The following is a 27,070-nucleotide window of genomic DNA, read 5'->3' as shown; positions in this document are numbered from 1 at the left end:
AGAGCTATGAGGCGCCGTGCAACACTTGAATATAAGAATATGTTCACTTCAAACATATTGCACCGATACACTTACAGTCGTCTCACACACACACGAAAACTCACCGCGTAGCTATGCTGTAGCCTACACGCGCCTCATGAAGAACTGAGTTTCGACCACTGGATGGAGCCCGTCTAATATTTATATAGGGGGGTGACATACTGTACGAGTCAGGAAGTAATTTAACGAACTTCACATGCAGATTGTTTACGTCTTCTTTAATTGTATTTTCTTAAAATAGGGTATAAACTTCTCCACGGTAAGATATGCTCTTCCGTCTTTGACGTGATATCTATCATACTGCGATTTTGATTATTGCCTGAATGTTTAATTACTTCAAGAGAAAAATCAATTAACTTGTTTTAGGTATGTGTAGTATGCATAATTTGTAAATAAATATTCGATGTTTATTTGAACATGTTTGTGTTGATGCATAAAGTACATATATTTTATAGCGTTCGTATGATTGATTGATATATTTTCTTTGTTTATCTTCTGTTCTTGGCATGTTCTTCAGTGGCATCATGACAGTGTTTGAAAACTGTACTGTAGTGTTAGATGTGAAGAATGTGCCTTATAAAGAGAAGAACAAGCTGAGATTGGCTCTTCTGGATAATGGAGGAAACATCTCTCATGTCATCAACAAAGAGGTTCTGCTCATTTTTATACTCTTTATAACTAAACTATATTTTTTCTGTCATCAAAACAGTTACACTGAGCGTTTGTTTACACAAATTTAGATCTTTTTTTTCTTTTTTTTTAAGGTCATTTACACAATTTACAGACGTTTGATTTGTTTATCCCTCTTGTACTGTTAAACGTTGAAGTTAACAACGACATTGAAAATCTAGATTGGTGGAAAAGCACCTAATGTGGTTTAACCACTGGATTCCTGTTTAGCTCTATATGGGCCATTCTACAGATTTGGTTCAAAGTCAGAGTTGGATTGTGCAGTTAATTATCATATTGTATTTTCAGAAAGTTTTGGAATATTTTTCCTCTCCCCAAATTTGTCACTACCGAAATAATTTAAGGCTCATATTGACCTATTCATATTTTGTTTACATCTACCTTGTAAATATATTTTTTGCTATTTTTAAAAAAAAAGTTTTCACAGGTAAATCAATAACAATTACAATTTTAACAATATTTCAAGTGTAATTTATACGATTTGTTGTATTTTGAACCCAATCTTTCTTTGTAAAAGGCATTAAGTTAATCATACTGACTTCAAAGTTAAGGATACAAAAATGTAATATATGGCCATATATGTACTTTTAAATAGCATGACATATATCTATACATATATTTGACTTATCTGAGAACACAATATATGCCTGCAACATATATGAACATTTATGTGTCCAAACATGTGAAGAAAATATTTGAGTTCATCCATATATGATCTGCATATATTACAGTATAGTATTGGTTTCTTGCATGGACAACATTAAGTATAAATATGTGACATACATATTTGTTTTCCACATATTTAATAAATGTATGTAAACATACATGCATGTGATACTGATGCATTTTTAAAGCTGTGGCATATGGTTATGGTACTTTGTGGATGTATTTGTCAAAAATGACAAAGAAAACACTGCATTATTGTATTAAAAATACTATATTTGGTATTCACACAATACAGACACAAAATCTCCAACTATAGGCATTTAATTACAAGGCATTCAGATATAAGATTTGTATCCCTAATATAAGTGAAAGTATGTACTATGGAAATAAGTACATATATGCATGTATACATATATGCGTCTTACATATATTTCACATTTATGTGCATATACGGGAAAATATATGGCACTTACATGAAAACGGCCATTTTTGCTATATTTTGAAATATATGTTTCATAAATGTCTATGTGTTTTACATATATGAATTTTGCATATATTCTCATTTAGGCAGCAGACATACATGGGCACTGACATTATATATGTAATTTACATATATTGACATATATTACATTTCTGTATGGGATTCATTAGTTTGAATATACATAGAACCAAACACTATAATAACATCTTAGTTGATAATTCAGTATACTTCATTTTAGACAAAACATCCATGTTTCGGTCGTGACGGCACATTTTCGGTAGTGACAGTAATGTTTTGGTAGCGACCACATCATATTACAGAATTTTAATTTGCATACTAAAACACTACTAAAACATACTAAGATACTAATGATTTGCATAGCTGTACAAATAACCCTTTTGTCACTACCAAAACAATGATGGCATGTTTCGGTCATGACTGTTTCGCTAGTGACAATTTAAGATACTTTTGAGCCTAGTTCAAAGATGATAAACAGCACAAGGTTACCTAGCACAGTTCTGAACAGTTGTACACACACAAAAACAAATTTTTTATCGAATAACACTAAAAAAAACATGATGTCACAACCAAAATTTCACGACATGTTTCGGTAATGACTGTTTCGGTAGTGACAATTTAAGATACTTTTAAACCCAGTTCAAAGATGATAGCCAGCACATGGTTACCTAGCACAGTTCTGAACAGTTGTACACACATAAAAACTAAATTGTATGGAATTACACCCCAAAAAGTTTGCTTAATTGCAGAAAAAAGGTGTTTGGTAGTGACGTCTCTTAAAGTTACACACAGATTTTCAGACTTTTGAACACATTTCCCTCAAAATGATGGTACCTATCTATAATGAAAGAGAGGCTATGAGAGAGAGGCACACAAGAATATTTCCTGATCAAAAATGTAGGGGTGTGGTTAAAATCAGTCTCAGCCAATGGACTAAAACACACACTGTTTTGGTAGTGACATGAAAATGCGGGACACATTTTTTTACACATTTAAAAATTAAAAATTAAATAAATGTTTTTTTTTTTACTTAACTTTTTAAAAGAAATCAAAAAGATATTTGTAAAAACAACAATGGAAAAAAATTAAAAAAAAATATTTCAATATCATTTTCACAAGTTGAAATTTAGGGGTTATGGTTCGGGACAGCCACCTCCCAATTGAAAGTAGCCTACCCAGTAAATGATGATTCTATATTAAGTTTACTTGTATTTACTGGGATTCAATAGATAGGCCTAATAGAAGGATATTTGTAAACATCTAAAATTTGAATACTTAAATGCTTTTTAAATGTGTTTTTTGGTTGTCGGACAGCAGTTTGCACCAATTCTATAGAATGGCCCATAAATAAATTCACAGGCCTGTGCAATTCCCTTTCTTTGAACAGGGTTTTCAGACATAATTACTTACATGAATCAGGCTAGGTTTTGCATTTGAAAAATTAAGACTTCTTGTCAAAGTTTATCTTTTTTTTATTTGAAATTGAAATTAAAGTGTCAGTTTGTGCGTTATCATTACAGTCAAACCTGAACACAGAGAAAGCGTTTAACTATGATTAATTCAAAAAAAAAAATTCGATAAAAGTGTAAAAAATCTCAGTATGTTTGATCCATCTGGCAGTGATTTTTCAACATCTTAGTTCAGTCTTCTGGCTCAACTAAACAGTCAAGTCAAGTTTTTGATCTTACTCTGCCTATTGTGTTTATTTTGCACTCTTGGCAATTTTTAGGTCTAAAATGACCGATCAGTACCAGTGGGTTAAAATTAACTGCTCTCTATAGGCTAATTTTATATTAGTTCCTACAACAGTAACATGGCAACTTAAAATATGTAAAAGTGACACCAAAGTGTGCAATGTTTCTACTAAAAGTCACTAAAGAGCTGCAGTGTGTCTTCTGACCTGCTTTTCTCTTCTCCAGTGCTCCTTTGTAGTCACTAGCAGTGTGAATGACCTGAGCAGTAACCGGCAGCGCAGCATCCAGAAGCTCCGGATCCCAGTGGTTGGGACGCAGTATGTGTGGAGCTGTCTGGATGAAGGGCATCTCCTGCCTTTGACGGAGCATGATTTGGCCCCACAGCTGGCTTATCCCACCTCTGAATTCATCTCTCGTCCAGGTAGGAGATTCCTGAAAATGTATTTGACATTGTTTTTAGGTTATAAGATTATTAAGTGAGATTTAAGCATACATTTTTGTGGCTCTGTTGACATAAAGTTGTTTTTCACCATAAAGAGGGAAAAGTGTCGACCCAGATACAAGAAAAAGAGGAGTTCAAAGGTCAGTCTGACTCTGAACTCTCAAAGATTGAGAAGGGCGGACCCAGTCTTGGCAGGTTCAGGTATGCTCTTGTTTTTTGTCACTTTCAGTTCTTGAGAATTATTGAAGTTTATTTAATGTTCTACATTTTTTACATCATTTATTTAGATGTGCTAGTTTACCTGATTGCATCTTTTCATTTACCCAATGCAGAGTTTACAGAGGCGGCGACCATGAGCTGCCTGAATTTCCTTCATATTTTCAAGTGGCCAAGTATTCAATTTTTGAGAAGGTGAGTGAGAACATTTTTATTTACATTAATCTTTGAATTAAAAGAGGACACGTACTATGTAAAACACAATGTATTGTTCAGAACTCAAAATAGACCATTTATTCACTCTAACCTGCAAAACAACTCATTCTGAACTTCCACAACTTAATGAAATCAGACAGATAAATAGTATAAAATAATGATAAATGTATGATGACCAGTTTAACACATTCCTGGAGTGATTCTTGTAGCCTCCATCACTGCCTGAGTTTGAAGGTGTTTTCATGTCTGTGTTGCAGGTCAAACCCAAGACTTTGTCTGTTTTGGAGCTGCAGAGTGCCAGAGGACGAAAAGGCCAGCAGTATCGTGTGTTGTCTTCAATCTTGCGTGAAGCTGAGGTTTGGTCATCTCGAACACCGTTTAAACTGTTTAAATGTTGTTATCATAGGACTCATATACTGTGAGAGAGGTAATGAACTCTTGACATGTCTTGACACTCTCTCACTGTAGAGCGCAGGGGTGCAGGACAAGCTTGTGCACTGCATGACGTCTGAGGATGCTGTGGAAGCGTATCTGCTGCTGATGAAGGAGATGGAGACGCAGGGATTCACAAGAACTCACACGCTTCCTCCTGAGGTTGAACGCTTGGCGTCCTACAGCCTGCAGCAGGTTACACAGAAACAGATCTATGAAGATCTGTTTTATTCAGTTGATACTGTACAGTATGTGCATATATAACGTGTCCGATGAGTGTAAAATCAGTTCACTCTTTTGATTTGCAGCTTCTGTTGGAGGAGAAGCTGAACTGCAGCTCATTATCACAGGAAGTTGGCGCCTTTGTGGAGCTGGTTTGGACCGAAGCTCTCGGTTCCCTTAGCAACATCCTGACAGTCCCTGTCTCCAAAATCAGCCTTAATGATGTGAGAATAAGCCTTAAATAATCACACACACACATCCAATCATGAAGCTCACAGGAATGTTGTGTGTTTAATGTCTCTGTGCTGTTGCAGGTGAGCAGGGTGGAGGGATTGTTACTGCAGGCACAAAAGACTCAGAAAGAGGATGAAGTCAAGGCCCTGCTAGAGGAGGTCAACACTCTTCTACCCCTCAGAATGATCGACCCTCCTTCCAAACACAAGCTTGTGTCTCAGAAACTAGATCTTTGTCAGGTAACATGTATGCAATTAGAGTACATGATTATATAGATTCCTTCATACTTGGGGATTTTGGTAGATTTTTCAATATGGATTTTTAACTCCACACACAGTGCAGACTGGTACTTTAAACTCTTCTGTCGTCCTCAGCTGATAAGAGACATTCTGAATGTGAGTGAAGCCACTCTGGGAAGCCCGTCGCCCTCGTCTCTGGGAAAGTATCGAGCTCTGAGGTGCAGCATTGAGGTTGTTCCACCACAAAACCCTGAGTTTCATGTTGTCTCTCAACTGCTTCAGGAAAGGTAAACTTGATTGTGACGACTGTGGTCTGAAGTTCAAACATGAATATATTATGATGGTGTTAATCTTGTATCCACTACAGGCCTGTTCAGATTCAGCAGATACTGCGTGTAAGCAGAGGGGTGGAGCTTCAAATGTTTTGGGAGGATTTAGGAAACATTAAGCCTCTCCTTCACTCCACCAGTCCCAGTAGTTTTGTTGGAATACTGTCACGGTAAGAGCATTTTCTTTAAAAAATAATCATACACATACATACATACAAAACCACACAAACCTGTTTATGACAGACCATATACTGTGGTGGAGCAAGTGAAGACAGATACAGTCGGTTTGGTTGAACCATGATTCTTGATATGGCTGATAGTAAGTGAATTTAGAAATAATAATGTACAAAAATGGACATTGTTGTTGAGATTTGCATTAAATGTAATAAGATTAAATTTAACCATTTATTTTAACAAGTTTAAATGCTGTTTAAAACCCAGTTTTTAATACATTTATTAAATGTTATTAAATGATTAATAAATTATGGCAAATTTATCTAAACGTAAAAATAGAGGAAATGAGCATTACTTAAAACAATGTAGACCAACCCCGAAAAACTCTGAAAAAACCTCTAATATCTGTCTATAAATTGACAGAAATCACTTATTGTAATGTCTATTCAATGATTTACTCTTCTGCAATAATCATGTAATGTCTTTTGTTCATTTTTGGGATTTTCTCAGCAAGTGTTAATGCAATTCATTGTCATTCATTTGATTGCTTATTTGTTTTATCATGTAATTAATTAAATATAATTTTTTTTAATGGAATATTCTATGTAGAGGTCTGTTGCTGCCCAGAGTTGGAGTCGAACAGCATGGAATTGAGAGGACGGATATCGGGAATCTTGGAGGAGGAATCTACTTCAGTGACTCTCTAAAGTCAGTGGTCTTTTGCATTATTCAGGAATCTTTAATTATGACAGATTTGTAAATACTCCACTTTCATGACAACTGAAGACTTGAGCCAGTCAGTAAGTTTCTGCTCTGTGTTAAAGCACTAGTGTGAAATACTCCAAGCCCAGTGTAACTGACGGCTCTCGGCTGCTGTTGGTGTGTGAAGTGGCGTTGGGTCGCTGCAAAGACCTGCTGAAGAAAGACACCACTTTGACCTGCGCCCCTGTCGGCTACCACAGTGTACACGGAGTCCGCCGCACACCCAAGAAGAGACTCTCTGAATTTGAGGTGCTAGTCATTTTCTCTGTTCTCAATTATTCTGCTCATGTTTTTGGGATCTAATGTGATTCTTGTGTTTGTGTGTGCTGGTTTCTATTTGACAGGATGATGAGTTTGTTGTCTATAACACAGAGCAGATCAGACTGAAGTATGTGGTTCAGTACACTCTGGAGGGAGACGAGTTAAAAGAGTTCCAGCCTCATATCGACACAGTTGTGGAGCTCACACAGCTCACTGACACGTCTGACGTCTGTGAGTAATGAACAGTGAACAGGACATGTAGAAAGAGCTTTTGTATGTGGAGGAATCTGTTGTAGATGATAACTGGGGCTATCAAGCACATTACATTTTTTTATCAATGAACATTAAGGAGCCCATATCCTTCTGGACAACACTCCAACATATAGTGCAATAGCGCTTTGGGTGACCAAAGTTTGAGTCCCGCAGAACAGTCCTTTATAATAACGGTGAACTTTGACATGGTGGAGAGAAAATCATTCTTCAGGGACATCTGATGCTCTGTTAAGCTGAATGCTCTGATTTGGATTTGTGAAATTGATCATTGGTTTTGTTTAATGTGTTTCTTTAGTGTCCAGTGATGACAGTGAGGGTTTGGAGTCCACTAAAAACCCTCTGGAGGAGATGACTGCAGGTTTGCTGGACAGCAATGGTCAGAAAATTCCTCTTCAGGCTGTCAATGTGAGGTGCAAGCTGATGGACCTGCTGTGTCAGGTGTGATACTACAGTTGGACTGCGAGTGTATGAGCGACACAAAGCAGTTGTGTGCTTTTCTCTCACTGCTAAGGTCAATCGTGTGTTCAACAATGTTATGAAAAATAAAAAGTCAGAATAAAGGATAAATAGAATAAGTGAAATATCAGAAAATATAATGATAAAAATATGAACATTTTAATTAGTGATGAAGAGGCTGGCAGCAAATGTGGGGTGGTAAAACATAAATTTTATGGCAGTTGAAAACAAAACAGCAATGGACACATTTATAGTAGGGAACAAAGAGTGCAATAGGGAACAAAGACATGACATGGTGATCAAGAACTTCAAAGTAAAATCCAATAGGGTTAACAAAATAAAAGAAAGAAAGAACCATAGCAAAATTATAATTACAAATTCAAACTGTAACCATAACCAAAACTTTCTCTGTTCTGTCATCAGGTCATCATTTTTCAGACCTACACAAACAAGAGTGCTGTTCCCATTGAAGCAAAGTACGTTTTTCCACTGGAGGAGACGGCAGCAGTGTGTGGGTTTGAAGCCTTTATCAATGGAAAACATGTCGTTGGAAAGGTACAAGTCATTCAGAATCTGTCGAATGCAGCTTTTGCTCTTCATAGCTGCTTTCTCATCAGTTTTCAATGTCTTTCTTTGTCCTGTAGGTAAAGGAAAAAGAGCAGGCTCGTAAGGAGTACAAGCAAGCCATAGAGAAAGGCCATGGAGCCTACCTGATGGACCAGGATGCACCTGTGAGTTACTTACTACTGTTTCTTTCTCTGATGCATGAGTGATAATGTATCAGAAGGCTTCTTTAAGGTCATGTGTTCATGTGAGGCAGGATGTATTTACTATCAGCGTGGGGAACCTTCCTCCCGGAGCCACAGTTTTGATCAAGGTGACGTTAATCACTGAGCTGGTGGTGAGATCAGGCTTTATAGTCTTCTCACTGGCTGGCAGCGTGGCACCATGGCAACAGAGCGCCGCCCTTAATCTGACAACTCAGGTACGACACGATTGGTCTTTAGTCACTGTAGTTAAACTACTGTATGGGCTGCTGTTAGTTACAGTGTTTTGACTGAGAGTTTTGTTATATTTCAGGCAACTGTTGAAAAGATTGGTGTGACGGAGCTTCAGTCAGAGGGGTGAGAGTCTCAAACACGGGGGAATTCACAGGGATATTCACTAAAGATTCACTAAAATCAAAATGCATCTGCTGATGATTTACAATATAAAAGACAATTATTTAATTTAGCAAACCACGTTGTCTTTATAATATCACACTCTCTTTCATTCATTCCCACTTTCTTCAGGGAGTTTTCTCTGTCTATGTCCATTGAAATGCCTTACGAGATCATCAACTTGAGTTCTTCACACCGCATCAAAACCAAGGTTATTTTACTTATTTTTGTGGATTGTCTTACTAGATACTTGTTGTGTTATCCAAAGGAAATAAAACATATTTGGTTATGAACAGTATTATTAACAGTATCAGTGTTTTTCCCGTTCAGATGACCGACTGTAAGGCAATGCTCAGCACGTTACCGGGACAGACTCTTGGATCTGAAGGGTTACAGGTGTACTTCAGTCTTTCTAATATCCACATGCCCAGGATGTGGGTCGAGAACCATCCGGATAAATGTAGTCAGGTAATGAAATAATCAGTCACATCTGTTTCATATTGCAGACAAAAATGCCTCTTTTTCTTTCACATGGCCTGAGCTATAAAACACACAGAAAAGTCGTTCTCTGACACTCTCTGATCCCTGCAGGCCTGCATGCTGGTGTTTTATCCAGACTTTAAGTCAAGCGGGGTTTCCAGCTCTGGAGATCCGTCCAGTGTGAGCGATGTGGTCATTCTACTGGACTCGTCCAAGTCCATGCGGGGAGATGCCATGCTGAACGCCCGCAGGATTGCCCTTCAAGTCCTTAAATCTCTGGACCGCTCCCTGAAGATCAACATCATCTCTTTCAGCACTGGTTAGTGTTCACTGAAACTATCTGCTAGTGATCATCTTGTAGACACTTTTATTTCCCTTTTATTCTTGTAATTCACAGTGAAGTGTTATGGGTGAAGAATATTATATGCTGGTACTTCATTCACACAATGTTAATCTTAAAATGTGTGTGTTTTTAAGATTACAAGGAAGCTTTTCCTGCACCAGTGCCTTTAGATGAAGCATCTGAACCAGCCAGAAAATTTATAATGGTGAGTAATGTTTAAAAATGTTTAAAAGATGAGTGTTTCTGTGCTTTGAAAGGGGACATATTGAGAAATTCTTCAGGTTTTTTGACTTCTTCCATCAGGAGACATCATTCGATTCACATTATGCATCATCATCACTTCATTTCAGCTTTTAAGATGTTGCTCATGGACACTCAGTTCCAATTAGAGCGAGATGTTTTGCCACCATAATGTTGTAGTTACAGCATCATCCAGCAGGGTGTAACTGTACCACATTAACCAGCTAAACCTTGAGCCCTTGGTTAAAGGGTAACTCTCACCAAAATTGAACCTAGGCTCTTTTTGTTAATCTACCCGAGTCAAACTTTCGTGTAAAAGCATAATTAGAATGGAAACGCCACTTTTAAGGTTGACCATATTTTTGTTTTTGGTCAAAATGCCTTTTGAATGGGAGTGCATGGGGCACTTCTATGATGGCTATTTTTAAAACACTAAGAAGGCTCTACACAACATAAAACTTTGCTCGAAGTATCACTAGGGGCTTTACACATGAACTCGAGCATTGACTACATTGTTTGTGTACACAAAGTTTACCAAAAAAAAAGGTTTTGTATGACTCACTTTATCAGTTAGTGTTTCCGGTGGCTGCAATTTTGTCATTCAAAAGTAGTTGATCTCCAAATGCAACGTATTGAACTGACTCCATATGAGGAAATGTCATGAACTTGTAATTTCAATGAAAAGCATGATAACTTAGATAAAAAATTATCCGTGAATTTATATGGAAACAAGCTTTAGGAGCTTTCCGTCTTTACTCTCCTCATGTTACGTTGCATTTGGAGATCGACTACTTATGACTGACAAAATTCCACCGGAAACACTAACTGATAAAGTGAGTCGTACAAAACCTTTCTTTTTAGTAAACTTTGTGTACACAAACAATGTAGTCGATGCTCAAGTTCATGTGTAGAGCCCCTGGTGATACTTCGAACAAAGTTTCATGTTGTGTCGAGCCTCCTTAGTGTTTCAAAAATAGTGATTTTGATGCTATCATAAAAGTGCCCCATGTACTCCCATTCAAAAGGCATTTTGACCTAAAACGAAAATACGGTCAATCTTAAAAGTGGCGTTTCCATTCTAATTATACTTTTACACAAAAGTTTGACTCCTAGGTTCAATTTTGGAGAGAGTTACCCTTTAATCACTAAAGTTCATGTTCATGTCATTGCATGTGTGGTCTCTTCAGTCCTGTAGTGGCGCTGGTGGCGGCACTGAGCTGTGGCGGCCTCTCCAGAGCCTGAGCCTTCTGTCTCCCAGCCGGGGCGTGAGGAACATCCTTCTGCTCTCTGATGGACATGTTCAGAACCAGCCTCTGACCCTACAGCTGGTCCGAGAAAACTCCTGCCACACGCGCCTCTTCACCTGTGGACTCAGGTCTGCCTTTGAAGAGTTCAACACAAATCTCTTTAACACTTCAGTTCATTTCTGAACCTATAGTTTGTGTTTGTGTTTGTCTAGCGTGACAGCTAATCGTCATATGCTCAGAGCTTTGGCTCAAGCAGGGGGAGGAACATGTGAATTTTTTGATACAAAAATGAAACACACTTGGGCAGAGAAGGTGAATCACGCTGTTTATTGTATTGTTCTGTTAATTAAGGAAAAGGGAACATTATCAGTTCAACATGGGCTGCTCTGAGGCTTGAGTTCACCAGATTTGCTGGTAATTTCAGGTGCGTGCTCAGGTTCAGCGTATGGAGTCTCCAGGCTGCAGATCAGTGGCAGTGAAGTGGCAGCAGTTTAATCCCACAGCGCCTCCTCCTGTTCAAGCCCCCTCACAGCTTCACGGCCTCTTCAGTGACTGTCACACTCTCATATACGGCTTTGTGCCGAACTGCACTCAGGTAGACCTGCGCTATTTACCAGCTGATCTGATTGTGTTGCAGATGGTTGTTCCTTATTGTAGTTAGGACTGAGTAATATATTGTAAAATTCACAGTATATCCAAAAGATTTTGCTAAAACTGTAAAATTAAGAAACATTATGAATGTAGCTATAATTTTAGTATTTTTTACTATTAGAGTTAGAGTTTGATGAATTATTTCCAACTGTTTCATAAAATACATTCAAAGCTCTGAATCGACAGTTTGTTTGCATTATTAAGTTCATGAAGATTTTGTATGGCATTTTTTATTTTAAAATATACAGTATGTTGGACGATTATTTCATCAGTATAGTTATATTGATGCATACTATAAATGAAAGTAAGTAAATATTATTCTTCATATAGGTATGTTAATTTCTGCTGTAAATTTTTAATTGTGTAATATTCACACTTTTAGGCCACACTGTTTGGTGATTTGAGTGGGCAGGAGATCAAAACAATGGTTTCCACCACAGAACTGCAAAAGACAAAAGGAACTGTGAGTGAACATCTTAAATACTTCATATAATCTGAAATATCATCAATTTTTGATCGTGTGTGTGTGTGTGTGTGTGTGTGTGTGTGTGTGTGTGTGTGTGTGTGTGTGTGTGTGTGTGTGTGTGTGTGTGTGTGTGCGTGTGTGCGTGGGTGTGTGTGTGTGTGTGTAGTTCCTTCACAAGTTAACAGCAAGAGCGATCATCAGAGACTATGAAGATGGCATTCTAGGCAACAGTGAAGCAGAACATGAGGTACAATATTTTACTGATTGTTGCTGTTTTTAATAGAACTGGCAAATTTGCTATCAGAAGAACTTGACTTGCTGTCTTGTATCTCTCTATCAGGGGAAGAAAGCAGAGCTGAAGTCCTACATCATTGAGCTCAGTAAAGAGTTCTCCATCTTGTCCCAGTTCACAAGCTTTGTCGCCATCGAAGAGAGGGTATAATTATTCTAAACATCTCAGTCTCAATTAATGACAATTTTTTATTTTTGCATAATATTTATTATAAATTCACTTAAACTTAAATCAAATAAATTTATAAAATAAAAAAAATTACATATTTTAAATGTGTAGCAATAAACATGGATTGTCATTTTTGGCAAAAAAATTGGGTCTTTGTTCAAGTTTCAATTATTTACTGAAAATTTCTTCCAAAATCAAGAGAAACATACAACAACAACAACAACAAAAAACTATGCTGCCCCATCTTTCTTTTTATCTTAAAGGAAACACTTCGTGAAGATATAGCAAACCATTACAGAGTAAAAATGGTGACTAAAATAACATCAACAGCAAACATCTTCTACCTTTTCTTAAAGGCACAATATGTAACTTTTTTTGTTTAAAAATAGCAAAAATCACTATATCTATGTTATATATTTTTTTTTGTTGTGTACTTACATTATCCCGACTGTTTCCAACAACTTTCAAACCAGGAGAAATTTGTAATTTAATTCGAAGACACGGACCGTTTCTTTATTTCCGTTTTGTCTCCGTCAATGGCGTCATATCCGCGTTGTCCCTGGTTTCCGCTCGTGCTGCCATAGTAACCAGAGCCCTCTGATAGTAACCAAGGTGACTGACGTGGACAACTGTGTAGTTCGCAATGTCTAATTGCACGCTGTTGTTGTTTCGTTCAAACATTATGGACCATGGCAAGCAGACTTTGGATAAAAAAGAAGAACTAAAACAAGAATCAATATCAGCGCAGTGTTTTCGAGATCCCTAGAGCTCCCATAGGCAGTATATAAACGAGAGCTCCACGTCCGAGATTTCGACCGCTCCTACATGTACTTTATTAAAGGTGAGCACCTTTACATAAAACTAATCAATGTTATATAGTTCAACAATGATAAAATGTTAGAATATGATCTGTATGTTATTCTAATGTTGATCTAGCTTACTGCTAGTCTCATACAGACAAACTAATACATAAATTTCAACACATTCAAATGCAGTTTAATGTGCTAGTGTAATGTTAGACCAAGTGGCACAGCGCTCCGTTACCTCACAGGTTTAATTTGTCTAATAAACTGACCTGTGAGTTGTAATTCTGCACTTGCGTGTAGTTCGGTAGAATGAAATGTCCATATTCCTTTTATATCCGAGGCACTCGCGTCGCGTGTGGAGCTGATAGCTGTCTCTTAGCAATCCCGACCTGCTTCATATCACAGTCATGATAAAAACATCAATGTATTCACTCATCCATAAACATTATTAGATCGGTCGGCTTGACGTTGACGACAAGATCCATAATTCTTAGCAAATGTTGCGTCATCAAACTACGCCTTTGTTATTGTAAGAGGTTAGCGACCCCTAGCGGCGAAAAATTCCATACTGTACGTTTAATGCATAAACAATTTTAAATAATACAAATTTCTCACACATTTATTCTTTTAATGTCAAATCTTTTAGTTATTCAAATTATGGTTCCTTGCATGTGTTTTAGGCAGCTTCTCCTTGTACCTGCCTTTTCTAAGTGTTAATAATTAACAAAAAATACACATCTCTACACATTGAGAATTGCATTTTCTGCTTTGCGACACTAAATGTCCATTTATAGCAGATACTGATAATGAAAATATATCCAATATTATCTGATACATCAGTCTTGTTGATAAGAAGTCAATGAAAGTCTATGAAAGAATTGACTTGTATGTCCTCATTTGCTCTTTGTAGGACCAGAATGAGCTTGACACTGGATTGACAGATATTCCTAAACTCATATCAGAAGAGGATGTGGATATTTTGCCATATATGGTCTGGACTGAAGAGAAGCTCATGGCTCAGCATAGTATTGGTGCCGAGGAAGAAGAGGTAAATATGGGTAAAAACAAAACAGTCACATAATGTAGTGATTAAGGATGTCATCATTCAGTATTTAGAACAGTGCATTTTTTTTTCCAGTTGAAATCAAAGAAAAGGTCCAGTAGCATCTTCAAATCTAGACTTCTGGATTTTGATTGTACTGAATCTGATGAGGGAGATAGCTATGAACCAACGTATGGTGTTCGAGAAGCACCACCTGCAGCTCCCCCTGTCCATGAGTCATTCTCTGGCTCTCTTTCTCATGTTATTCAACCTTATCTAAAGACAAAGTTTATTTGTGTGACTCCTATTGAAGCCTCAACATTGGAAGAATCTTTTTTTGACATGCATCCCTCTCCTAATATTGAGGAAAGTGCTCTAAAGCTTCCCCCTTGCCCTGGCAGGTTTGGTGCCCCAATGCGTACTTCCCCTGTCATGTTAGATGCCCCAGTGCGTACTTCCACTGGCATGTTTGTTGCCCCAATGCGTGCTTCTCATCATAAACTCCTTCAAGACCCCCCTCCATCCTATAGGTCAATGGAATCTCTCTCCATGACTCACAGCCGTCTTCCTCCTGCTCCCACGCTGTCCTCACTTTTCTCCACGAATGACAGTCTTCCTCCTGCTACCAGTCTTGACACCTCAGTGCCTTCTTTTGTGGATCCCCTTTGTGGCGCTCGTCGCCGAAAGTCGAAGCCCATGTATTACTGCAGAGCTCCCAGACCTCCTCCTCCTGCTTCTGCCAAGAAGTCTGTATCTTTTTCCATGAGTGACAGGGGTTTGCTGGCTCCCCCTCTTCCTGCTGCTGTTTCCTTTGGTCAACCTAAAACCTGTAAGCTTGCCATTGGTGTGCCAAATGCCTTTGCATACAGTAGCGCTCCTGCCATTCTGCGAGAAACAATAAAGCCTCTAGACTGGGAGAGTTCTGCTTTTTCAGGCTTTAGCTTTGGAGCATCTCAGCAACAACAAAAAAGGTCTGCGTTTTCTGTACCTGGTAAGTTGAATCACATTGATGAGTTTCCCTATTTGATCAATGTTCAGATGGATTAAAAACATGTCAAATGTATGTCTCATTTCTTATTATGCTGAAACCAAAGACAGTACTGGCTTTCCTATTCAAAGACGGAAGACATCATTGCTTCTGGGAAAACAAATCAGCAAGCCTGACACCGTGGCCTGGAATGAGCTGTTTGAGCTTCAACATGAGGTGTTAACACGTGATTTAATGCACTAGATTATATACGGCATGTAAATGTGTAAGTCAAGGGAATATGAACTTATGTATTGTGTTTGGATGTAGGATGGATACTGGGAGTGCACTGAGAGACTGAGCAGCTTCCTCAACCTGGACGTAGACTTTTTTGCCAATGTCTTTCTTCAGGAGAAAGGCATCCGTTCCTTTGGTATAAGATTTTTTACATGCCCATTTCTGGTCCATTTAGCAGCTTATTCTGGTAAAGAACCACCCACTTAGACAAGAAGAGCTGTCTGGCTGATGTGTAAAGTGACCAATCACAGTTTGTATTGTTCGTATACTGTATAAAGGCAGGTTATCTGGAATACACCACACTAGCATGTGAAAAATCTCAATTCAATAATGGCGCAGCAGTCTCAGATAAAGCTCTGAAAGTCTTTCAAAGATTTGATGTCATTAACCTTGCATTATTCCATGGCAAATACAGATTATTTCATCCTCAAAATAATTCGAACACCTGTGTGCTCTTACTCCAGGAAGTATCATAAACCAACCATCTTAATAAATCAACAAAGTCCCACCTACCTAATGCTACAGTGTCTTAATCAAGCATGACATGACAAGATTCTAGGCTTGTTCGACTTGATCCGGCGCTGCACAGACCGATCGGTTTATGACATCAAAGTACCGCGAGAATGATTCAAAAGCATACGGAGCCGTCTTTGATGTAATTCACCTATCGGTCTGTGCAGCACCGGATCAAGTCGAACAAGCCTTACGACACCACAGTTCATCTGTCTACACTCAACATGAATCTGTCATGTGAATTGACACACAGCCAATCAGAAGATATTTAATGCTTAATGTACAGTACAGTGGTGCTGGATTTTGGACTAATGCTATTTCACAGAGGACGGCACATTTGACAGATTTGACAAATATATTTGTGTTTTATTAAATGTAACTTTTTATCTGAAATATATGTATTTATCTGTTTATTTTGAAGCTTAATTGAAGTGAATCTAATCTAATATCTTTTAACAGACACAGTCAGAATCAGTTAATCAGTCACATGTTTTGTCTGTCAGGTGTGAAGGCTCATGCTGAAATTCTGAGACTGGTGGCGACTCTGCTGGTGCTGCAGCTGATCCGGGTGAAGAAGCTGGCAGTGGGACGGTTGCTCGAGTCTCTCCTCCGGCTGAAAGAGTCTCAGGAGTCCAGGTACGAGCACACGTCCTCATAGTGATTCACTCTTGTATATTTGATCCATAACTTTGTGCTCTTCTCCATTCAGGCCGATGCACTGGGAGGCAGTGAAGAGGGCCGTGGACTGGGCCTGTCGGACAGACAGACAGTATCCGTGTGTGTGCAGCAGGCTGGAGATCGGCCGGGATTGGGAATCATCTACACGTCAGCTGCTGGGCTGTGATTCTCCACACCCATATTCCCCTCTCAAACCTGTTCTGGAGAGACGTGTGTGTGTATCAGTCATGTAGAAACTGGACACACACTTCCCCCTTCATTTACAGTTGCTGTTTGTTTAAAGGGTTAGTTCACCCAAAAATGAAAATTCTGTCATTTACTCACACTCAAGTCGTTCCAGATCAACAAAACTTTCATTCATCTTCAGGACAACAAATGAAGATATTTTTTATTAAATCTGAGAGATTTCTGTCCCTCCATTGAAAGTCTAAGTGTGCATAAAAAGATTGTAAAATAAATCCAAATGAATTGAGCGGCTAATATGTCTTCTGAAGAGACACGATCGTTGTATATGATGATCAGATTCATTTGTCATTTATTTACATTCAGATTTGGTCATAGAAGGTCAAGCATGCTTGCTTGACTCCCGAAAATCAGTGAAGTTCATTCTCTCGTGATACGCCCGCATGTTTGAGCTTCCACAAGAATCAATAAAGGTTGTTCTCGCATGTCAAGAATGGCTGAGCTTCTGTTTATATTCTGGGTGAACTATCCCTTTAATATTGAAAAAAAAAAATTACTGTTATAGCTTTAAAGTGGTCTCAACAATATATTTGGACAATTGTGTCACTTAAAATGTCAGAATTTCTTTGCATTGGATTGAAAATGTAAAACCAATTGTCATTTGCCAGTAAATGCTGGTCTCAAAGTGATTTTTAGAGGATGTATGAAGTAATTTCTCTTCAAGTTCACACTTATGTCCTATCAGAGCAAAGTTCATTACATTATATGACACACTATGATGTAAAACATGGTGCACTGTTCATTTGAAATATAAAATTCTGTGAAATGATTTGCTTGAAAAGTGTGGCTATGCTGTCTTTAAGATAAATTACATTTGGTTTGATGTTTTATATATATATATTAGGGCTGTCAAACGATTAATCGCATCCAAAATAAAAGTTTGTGTTTACATAATATATGTGTGTGTATGGAGTATAATTATTTTCTATATATAAATACACACACATGCATATATATTTAAGAAAAATGTGTTATTTATATATAAAATATTTATATATAATATAAATTATATATAATATAAATATATATACACAGTATATACATGCAAATATTTCTTAAATATATACATGCATGTGTGTGTATTTATATATAGAAAATAATTATACACCGTACACACATATATTATGTAAAAACAAACTTTTATTTTGGATGCGATTAATCGTTTGACAGCCCTAATACATATATATATATATATATATATATATATATATATATATATATATATATATATATATATATATATTGTAAGAATTGATCAATTAGGAAATTCCAGACAGTCTGTTTTGGGGGTGACCAGGCCCTGAGAGGACAAAAGGACCTCTCTGGAGATTAGCATTTGAACTGGCTCTCACGCACCATCGAGCCGAAAGTCTCACCCCCGAGTCATCTAATCCACATCTCCTTCCCTCTCCCTTCACCCCCTCTCTCTCATGCTCAGGTGACTACCTGATTTCACCCAAGAAAATGTATAGTTTAATGTGAATGATTATCACAGAGTATATTCATGTTTGGTATAGTTTAAAATGTCACAGTGCGACTGGTACAATTCTCTCATCTCAGAATAAGTAAAACACAAGGTAATAAGGTTTTTGAAGGTTTATGGATAACTAGCATACAAGGAGGGGTTGGTCTCTCAAGCAAATGGTCACACCCCCCCAAGAATGCAAATTTACTATTGTTAGCACATGTTTACATGTGAAAGAGGTCTGGCTATTTAATGGAGTGCAGCAGGGAGATCGGGGCCTTTTCTGTATTTCAGATCGGTCCGTGAGGCTGAGAGATATAGATCTCTCAGCCTCACGTATTTCTTAATGTTGGGTTTGCATCTTCTCTCTATTCCAGAGCATTTGATGTTTTGTATCGATTATCTTTGAATTGATTATGAAATTGGCATGATACATTTACCTGACATAATAAATTGTTACATTTGATTATTCTAACTGACTTTGATATTATTTCCATTGAAGAGTTAAACGGAATAGTCAAACATTCACTCATGATTAATGATCCACAGATATCATTAAAACCTTTTCATTTATGGAGTCAGATGAAATTAACGAGAGAATACATAACTAAATGTATTGTAAATTTAACCAACCAATATTTTGCACGAGTAAGGACAGAACACGTGATAACCTTCCCTGTGTATTGGCGGACCGGCATAATGGACCAATTTCACGGGCCTTACAAGTGGTGACCTCGACGTGATCTCAAAACAGATCAAAACAGATTCACGAGAAACGTCCTTTCCAGCAAGTATTGGGATCTTAAAATCAACAAGAGGTTTGAAAATCATCTCTTTCTTCCGAAGTTGTGGTAAGTCAATTTTCTTTGCATTTTTAGAAGTGTTGAAGAAATGTTTGATGTGGCAGCCAGATGAAGAATGAAAAACCTTGTGTATTAGATTTTAAAGATCGCCTTGTTTTGCCTAAGCAACAAGAAACGAAACCTAAAGTGAGAATAACATCTTCCAAATAATTAATAACTCGATGAAGAGCTGAAAATGTAAAGCCTAAAAGTTTAAAAAATCAGCCGCATGTTTTGCGGCCATTGTTGTATGGGCTTAAAACTAACCAGCAACATGTGAAAAGAATGAGCAAACAACAGAGAAAGAAAAATCTAAGTTTGTAAACGGTCGGAAAACACGTGATTTTATAAATAAAAAGGCAGATCAATGCATTGTTTATGAAAGGAAAATTTTGGGAAAACAGGATGATATGATTTACAGGCTAAAAAACTCAAATATCAAGGCTAATGCTAAATGCTAAAACCATGCTGCGCTCAAGGCTAATGCTAAATGCTAAAACCATGCTGCGCTCAAGGCTAATGCTAAATGCTAAAACCATGCTGCGCTCAAGGCTAATGCTAAATGCTATTGTCCATGTTGCTTTCAAAACGCTCAAGGCTACGCTAAATGCTAAAGCCATGCTGCATTCAAGGCTAATGCTAAATGCTAAAACTTTAACATTGATGGAATTAAATTAAGATATTCAATTTAATTTGGCTTATTTCAGTTCCTCTGAAAAGTAAACCTCTAAAGTATTTGATATGCTATCTAGTCAAAAATTCACGAAAATTAGAAAATTTTGCTTGGTTGTCACTGTTAGGTGGTTGGGGATATGGCGAGACTGTAAAAACGATGGCAGAGTAATCTCTAAAATATATCCAACACAACTGACAGGAGCTGTTAGATGTGGCGAGTCTGTAAAAACGATGGCAGAATAAACTCTAAAACATTGTAACACGCTGGGGTAATACAAGTATAAAAAGGCGCCGTTATAACTAGCTATGATCGCGCGCATCCTGATTTTGACCGTCAAGCTGTTCAAATATTTGAGGATACTATTCTGAGCGATGAATAATGCTAATTTTCAAATTTGTTTGTGCTACAACATGCACATAGGCTAATTTAAAGTTTATTCTTGAGACACAGGATTGCTTTACTGTAAGTGTATTTGAAACACTTAAGCAAAGGTGATATAGATGTATTCTATTGCTTTGCTGTGAGTGTATTTGGAACACTTAAGTAAAGGTGATATAGATGTTGTATTCTAGGCCATGTATCCTGTGTAAACTGAATTAAACGCGTGTCTATGCTGAATTCGGTGGCTATAGTGTGACTCACAATGAATTTGAACGATCAGAAACATGTAATTGGATAAACAAAAAGACAAGTCGATGCATTTGTTTATGAAAAGCAAGGTTGAGAAAAACAGGATGATGTGATGCATATTCTGTTTGGATTTTCAAATTTGTAGTTGTGCTTGACACATTGTGCTAGAACACACTTTATAGTTGTTTGTGCTACGAAAATGTGCACATAGGCTAGTTGAGTTTATTCTTTAAAAACACAAGATTGCTTTACTGTAAGTGTTGTAGAAAACACTTAGGTAAAAGGTTGTAGATGCCATGCATGCTAGGCCACGTGTCTTGTGTAAACTGGATTAAATATCAAGTGTGTTTGTTGAATTTGTTTGTCTCCTAACAGGAGCATAGGATTGCCATGTGGCTACAATGTAAATCATAAGACAAACAAATCGGAAAATCAGAAACGAATGCATCTCATTAATCCTGAAACAAAAACCTTTTTATATTTAAGGCGTCAGAGAACTAAATATTGTCATGTTTGAATGTATTCTGAATTACTCTGAGATTTGTTTTTTCCAAAATAGGTTAACGGATTTGTATATTTCCACAAGATTGCGTCAGAGATTAGCGACGGCTAATATCTGATATCAGGGAGTGTGCTGGCGACTTGGGTGGGAGGATGTGTTCCGATGTCTTCTGTTCTAATTTAATGTTACTTTAGATAAATGTATAAGTTTGGTCCTTTCTCTGGAGTCTGTAGGAATTGTTAAAGAAACAATTTAGTCCGTTCATCAAAAGATTGTAGAAGCAGAGGCTTGGTCCTTTCTCTTTGGTGTCTGTAGGAATTGTTAAAGAAACAATTTAGTCCGTTCGTCCAGAGATTGTAGAAACTGTAGCACCTACTAAAGTAAAACGATTGAATTAAGTTCCTGAAGGGCATCCAAGGGGGCTATTAAAAATCTCTTTGATTGTTGCGCGTGTACGGCAAAATCCTAGAGAATTAGCCAACTGCCTCAGCTCCTGATCTTCGGGACTGACCACTTGTGTCGTGCATCCTTGGGAAGGACTGCAAAGCGATATAGTTTTCCTTATCTATAAACGGAAAAATATAAAGTAAGAGTAAATAGAATAACCAAACGTTAAAATGTCCATTTAAAAAGACTAATGAGAAGAAAAGGTAATTGAAACCTAGCAAAGAAAAAAGAGAAACAGCAAATGTACATCTTATCAGCCCTGAGCCAGAAAAGCCTTTTTCATATTCAAATGTATTGACATGAGAACAAGTAGAGATTTGACCATGCGTTAAGTTGTTCCAGAGACTCTTCAGAGACTGAAAACAATATAATTTGACTTGTATTGTTAAAGAATATAATTATATTATAACTTGAATTATAATAAACATTGTATTACACTCACAGAGTAGGATAATAATTGGAGAAGTGTGACTTTCGTCATCAAAACTGAATTTCTGAAACAGAATTTCATTTGTGTGCTACCCAGTGCCAAAAGGGGCGGGGTATGCCTTTATTTTTCACCGTTAGAAAACACGGCTAGAATTGTGGCACAGGTAATAGCAAACCAAATTGTGCAACAACTAAAATGTAATCTAATCAGAGAAGTACATTTACAAGGAGGGTGTGAAATGCTAAACAGCAGACAGAAGTACCACAGTTTTTTGCAGGTCAAAAAATATCTGCACTAACTAAAATGTGTGAACGACACCATAAACAGCAAATGCTAACCAGACAACCCAGAGATCTGCCTGTAATGAGAGAAAGCAATGAGCATTGCACATGCAGCAGACTGAAGGCTGAACTGAAAGAGCAGCTTCAGGTGTCACAAAACACTGAAACAACAGCAACAATTCAGACGTGGTCAATGAAACTCGGTTTCATGTGACATCTGGAATTAAAATGGCAACTGACATGATAATGGAACAAGTAAAAGAATTCCACACGTCTGTATTTAATGTTTGTGAAATATTGGAATTGTCTGTGGTTCGCTCTCCTCTGTTTTATGTCTCAGGTTTGCTTCTGCAAATTCCTCGAAGGACGGACGCCAGGATGGGCCGGACCCCACCTGGATCAAGGCCAGGACAGTGGAATTGTTAGAACATAACCTCGGGAGATGGGTGAAAAGACACTTCAAGAGGCCATTCACACTCACAATAGTACATATGGCCTCCCAGTTTAGAACTGGATCAAAATTTGCAACACAATTGTTATAGATTAGATTACACCCATCTCCTAGAAGTGAACACTGAACACACACCTCCATCACTATACCCTCACAGCATCATCACCTGGGGTAGATAGTCTATCCAGGCTGAACACTGCACATCAGACGAAGATGTGTCATCTTCACACTAACAGATCCAGATAGCTTCACACACACAGGGTGGAGATGATCTCATGATCATGGTCTAACAGAGACACAGAGAATAGCACACGCTATTCACAACACACTGCCAACTCATTGGAAAACACTGAAATATACGTATGAATGACTACAGTCACAAGTCAATGATGCAAATTATAAAGCCGAGACAGACCTGCTATAAAATTTCAAAATGTTCAAACTTTCTGATTGTTATTGAGGTGGTTGAAAAATCAGAGGGCCCCTGATTTCTCAACTTACCACTAATAACAGAAATCTCATAAAACGGATAGATCTGAAGTGTGAGCACTTCAATCAATTACAAAATTTACAATTTAACCCTGTCATCGACTGTGACTTAGCCAGCTCTCTCTCTCTCTCTCTCTCTCTCTCTCTCTCTCTCTCTCTCTCTCTCTCTCTCTCTCTCTCTCTCTCTCTCTCTCTCTCTCTCTCTCTCTCTCTCTCTCTCTCTCTCTCTCTCTCTCTCTCTCTCACACACACACACACACAACACTGTTGCAAGGAATGAACAATCTCCATTCTTGTATGCCTAAACATGTTCCAAGTCACTTCTTAGATCTGCATTGGTGGTTTGCACTGGAAGATTGCTGAACAAACAAAGTAATTATTCCTAATGATATTAGGAATTGAATGTGATTGATTATTATTGCTGGTATTACAAGATTAATTGATGCATACCGTTGATCTTATTATTTAGGTTGCACCGACCTCTTGCTGCATTTCCTTTGAATAATTCAGACCAAGAATATTTAAATTTCACTACCATTTAACATCACAGTGGTAGTGAAGAATTGGATATTAAAAATGAGACCATCCTACATGACCCTGAGAAACACTTGAGACCAGATGTACCATTTGCACTCGCTGACATGAACATGATATTTTATATTGAACATGACATGATTTTGTTTTGTTGCATTATGTGTTCCCATGCATTTCCCGACGACTTTAAGTTCATAAGTGCTCAATCGTGAAATGTACATTTAAGATGCTTTTCAGGCTTTTCACACAAAGCAGTGTGAACCAAGGAGAAGCCCTTCATCCAATGAGGTCTGCCCAGACAACCGTACCGCTGGAGGTGACAGGATTGGTCAAGAAGGGTCAGATCATCATCGTGGAGAAGGTGCCAGAGAAGCAGAAGTTTCTCCATGGAGGAATGACACGTCAACTGAACAAGTCACAAAGGTCCAGATTGACTCTACGAACTTTGCTCGCATCACAGGAAGAGAACCTGAATGCATTCATCCACCTGCTGGACTCAAGCAACATACACCTGGTGAGACCAGGTGTTCTGCAGGTGAACACAGCCCTCTGCAAGCTTCTACAGATGCTAACATTGAAAAGACAATTTTCGGATGAACATCTCAAGAATGACAACAGACGTTTATCAGTGACTCCATAGGAGCTCATTTGAATTTGACCCACGGAGTCAAGGAGGGAAAACTGTAAGAATTGATAAATTAGGAAATTCCAGACAGTCTGTTTTGGGGGTGACCAGGCCCTGAGAGGACAAAAGGACCTCTCTGGAGATTAGCATTTGAACTGGCTCTCACACACCATCGAGACGAAAGTCTCACCCCCGAGTCATCTAATCTACATCTCCTTCCCTCTCCCTTCACCCCCTCTCTCTCATGCTCAGGTGACTACCTGATTTCACCCAAGAAAATGTATAGTTTAATGTGAATGATTATCACAGAGTATATTCATGTTTGGTATAGTTTAAAATGTCACAGTGCGACTGGTACAATTCTCTCATCTCAGAATAAGTAAAACACAAGGTAATAAGGTTTTTGAAGGTTTATGGATAACTAGCATACAAGGAGGGGTTGGTCTCTCAAGCAAATGGTCACACCCCCCCAAGAATGCAAATTTACTATTGTTAGCACATGTTTACATGTGAAAGAGGTCTGGCTATTTAATGGAGTGCAGCAGGGAGATCGGGGCCTTTTCTGTATTTCAGATCGGTCCGTGAGGCTGAGAGATATAGATCTCTCAGCCTCACGTATTTCTTAATGTTGGGTTTGCATCTTCTCTCTATTCCAGAGCATTTGATGTTTTGTATCGATTATCTTTGAATTGATTATGAAATTGGCATGATACATTTACCTGACATAATAAATTGTTACATTTGATTATTCTAACTGACTTTGATATTATTTCCATTGAAGAGTTAAACGGAATAGTCAAACATTCACTCATGATTAATGATCCACAGATATCATTAAAACCTTTTCATTTATGGAGTCAGATGAAATTAACGAGAGAATACATAACTAAATGTATTGTAAATTTAACCAACCAATATTTTGCACGAGTAAGGACAGAACACGTGATAACCTTCCCTGTGTATTGGCGGACCGGCATATTGGACCAATTTCACGGGCCTTACAATATATAATGCAAAGACATTCAGATTTTCAGTTTGGATTAAATCTTTTTTAGTCCAAATACTTTTTCGTAGAAGTGTATTTTTCAAAATATGAATTATCTGTTTGAAAAGCAAATATATCAACATGACAATTTTATGCTTGGTTTATTTTTGTTCTTTCATTCTTTAAGCTTGGCACACAGAAAGCCGCTTATCGGACGCCAGCGCACAACTCAATTGAGCTCTTTTTCGTGTCTTTTCACGCTTGACTAGACAAATGTCAGTTTTGGCCAATGTTCAGTAAACAAAGTCAGTTATCGCTTAAAGGTCCCATTCCATGGATTATTTTTATTATTTTATAATGTTTCCAGGGGTGCCCTTATAATGTTAGTATGTTTTTTAGATCAAAAATTGTTATAATTTAGAAATAAAAGGCATATTTCCTAGCCTGATTTCATTCCCTGGTTTGAACACTCTGTTTGAAGGGGCGTGTCTGCTGTGAGACTTCAATGTAAACGCCCTCTGCTGTGATTGGCTGACATGCTTGCATATGAAATATCTGGCATTACATGTGGAACTATCTGGAAAACTTTTACTATTACAGCTATTATACGTTTTTACTATTACAGCTATCTGGATTAACGAATCGTGAGAAGTTTTTTAAGTATTTAGATCTATTACCATCACATAAAAGGTCGCAGTGATGAGCATTGAGCAGATGACAGCCTGTTGATCGTGTGAAAAAAGATCTTATCACTGCAACGCAGTTTCTGCACTCTCACTAATGATTTCACCAATGCAAACATGAGGCATATAAATACAGTAAGAGCTTCGTTGTGCAGTGTAACAGCGTCATTGATTTCATAACGAGTTTTGGCAAGAGTCCAGATAAACTCGCGCTGTGTCACCGACAGCAGCTTGGGCGATTGGAAAGGGATTGTTCTTTGATCGCTTTCTGTATATTAATCACAGTTTAAGTAAGATTATTTTCATCCTACTAAGAGAAACGAACGATGTGAAGAGTGATCGCTACTTCCATATTAAATCACTACTTACCGCTTGCTGGAATATAGTTGAAATAGTCCTCTTCGTCAGTATGAAACGCTGAGAGAAGTCTGCTTGATATTATTCCAGGTTAGAAAAACAGTCCGTGGTGAAATGGACAGAGCAAACTAACAACTTCGGATTAAACTTTTGCGGTATCCGATTATAGATAAACATCAACCACGTCTGTTGACATTTCGCCATCAATACGCCTGTGTTCCTGTGGGCGGAGGTTA

The 27,070-nt window shown here is 37.8% G+C and overlaps 1 protein-coding gene across 1 annotated transcript; it reads left to right on the top strand.

The window, feature by feature from the left end:
• The first annotated feature begins 186 nt into the window (after positions 1-186).
• Positions 187-18,334, top strand: parp4 (poly (ADP-ribose) polymerase family, member 4). The gene is made up of 35 exons (XM_079881416.1): positions 187-298; positions 557-689; positions 3,814-4,009; positions 4,126-4,231; positions 4,363-4,441; positions 4,720-4,818; positions 4,931-5,089; positions 5,203-5,340; positions 5,431-5,589; positions 5,725-5,876; positions 5,957-6,088; positions 6,702-6,800; positions 6,917-7,103; positions 7,199-7,346; positions 7,684-7,826; positions 8,268-8,399; positions 8,489-8,575; positions 8,665-8,829; positions 8,925-8,968; positions 9,137-9,215; positions 9,335-9,472; positions 9,596-9,803; positions 9,962-10,032; positions 11,255-11,442; positions 11,527-11,626; positions 11,739-11,909; positions 12,348-12,428; positions 12,598-12,678; positions 12,772-12,867; positions 14,608-14,745; positions 14,836-15,730; positions 15,834-15,943; positions 16,037-16,139; positions 17,020-17,152; positions 17,226-18,334. Exons 2-35 carry the CDS (start codon positions 564-566, stop codon positions 17,425-17,427), a joined length of 5,145 nt encoding a protein of 1,714 aa, XP_079737542.1. The 5' UTR covers positions 187-298; positions 557-563; the 3' UTR covers positions 17,428-18,334.
• Positions 18,335-27,070: the final 8,736 nt, after the last annotated feature.

Source organism: Squalius cephalus (genome assembly GCF_949319135.1).
Source record: "Squalius cephalus genome assembly, chromosome: 9".
Classification (NCBI taxonomy): Eukaryota; Metazoa; Chordata; class Actinopteri; order Cypriniformes; family Leuciscidae; genus Squalius; species Squalius cephalus.
The sequence above is the reverse complement of the archived record's forward strand: the minus strand, read 5'-3'. Positions and strand labels throughout refer to the sequence as shown.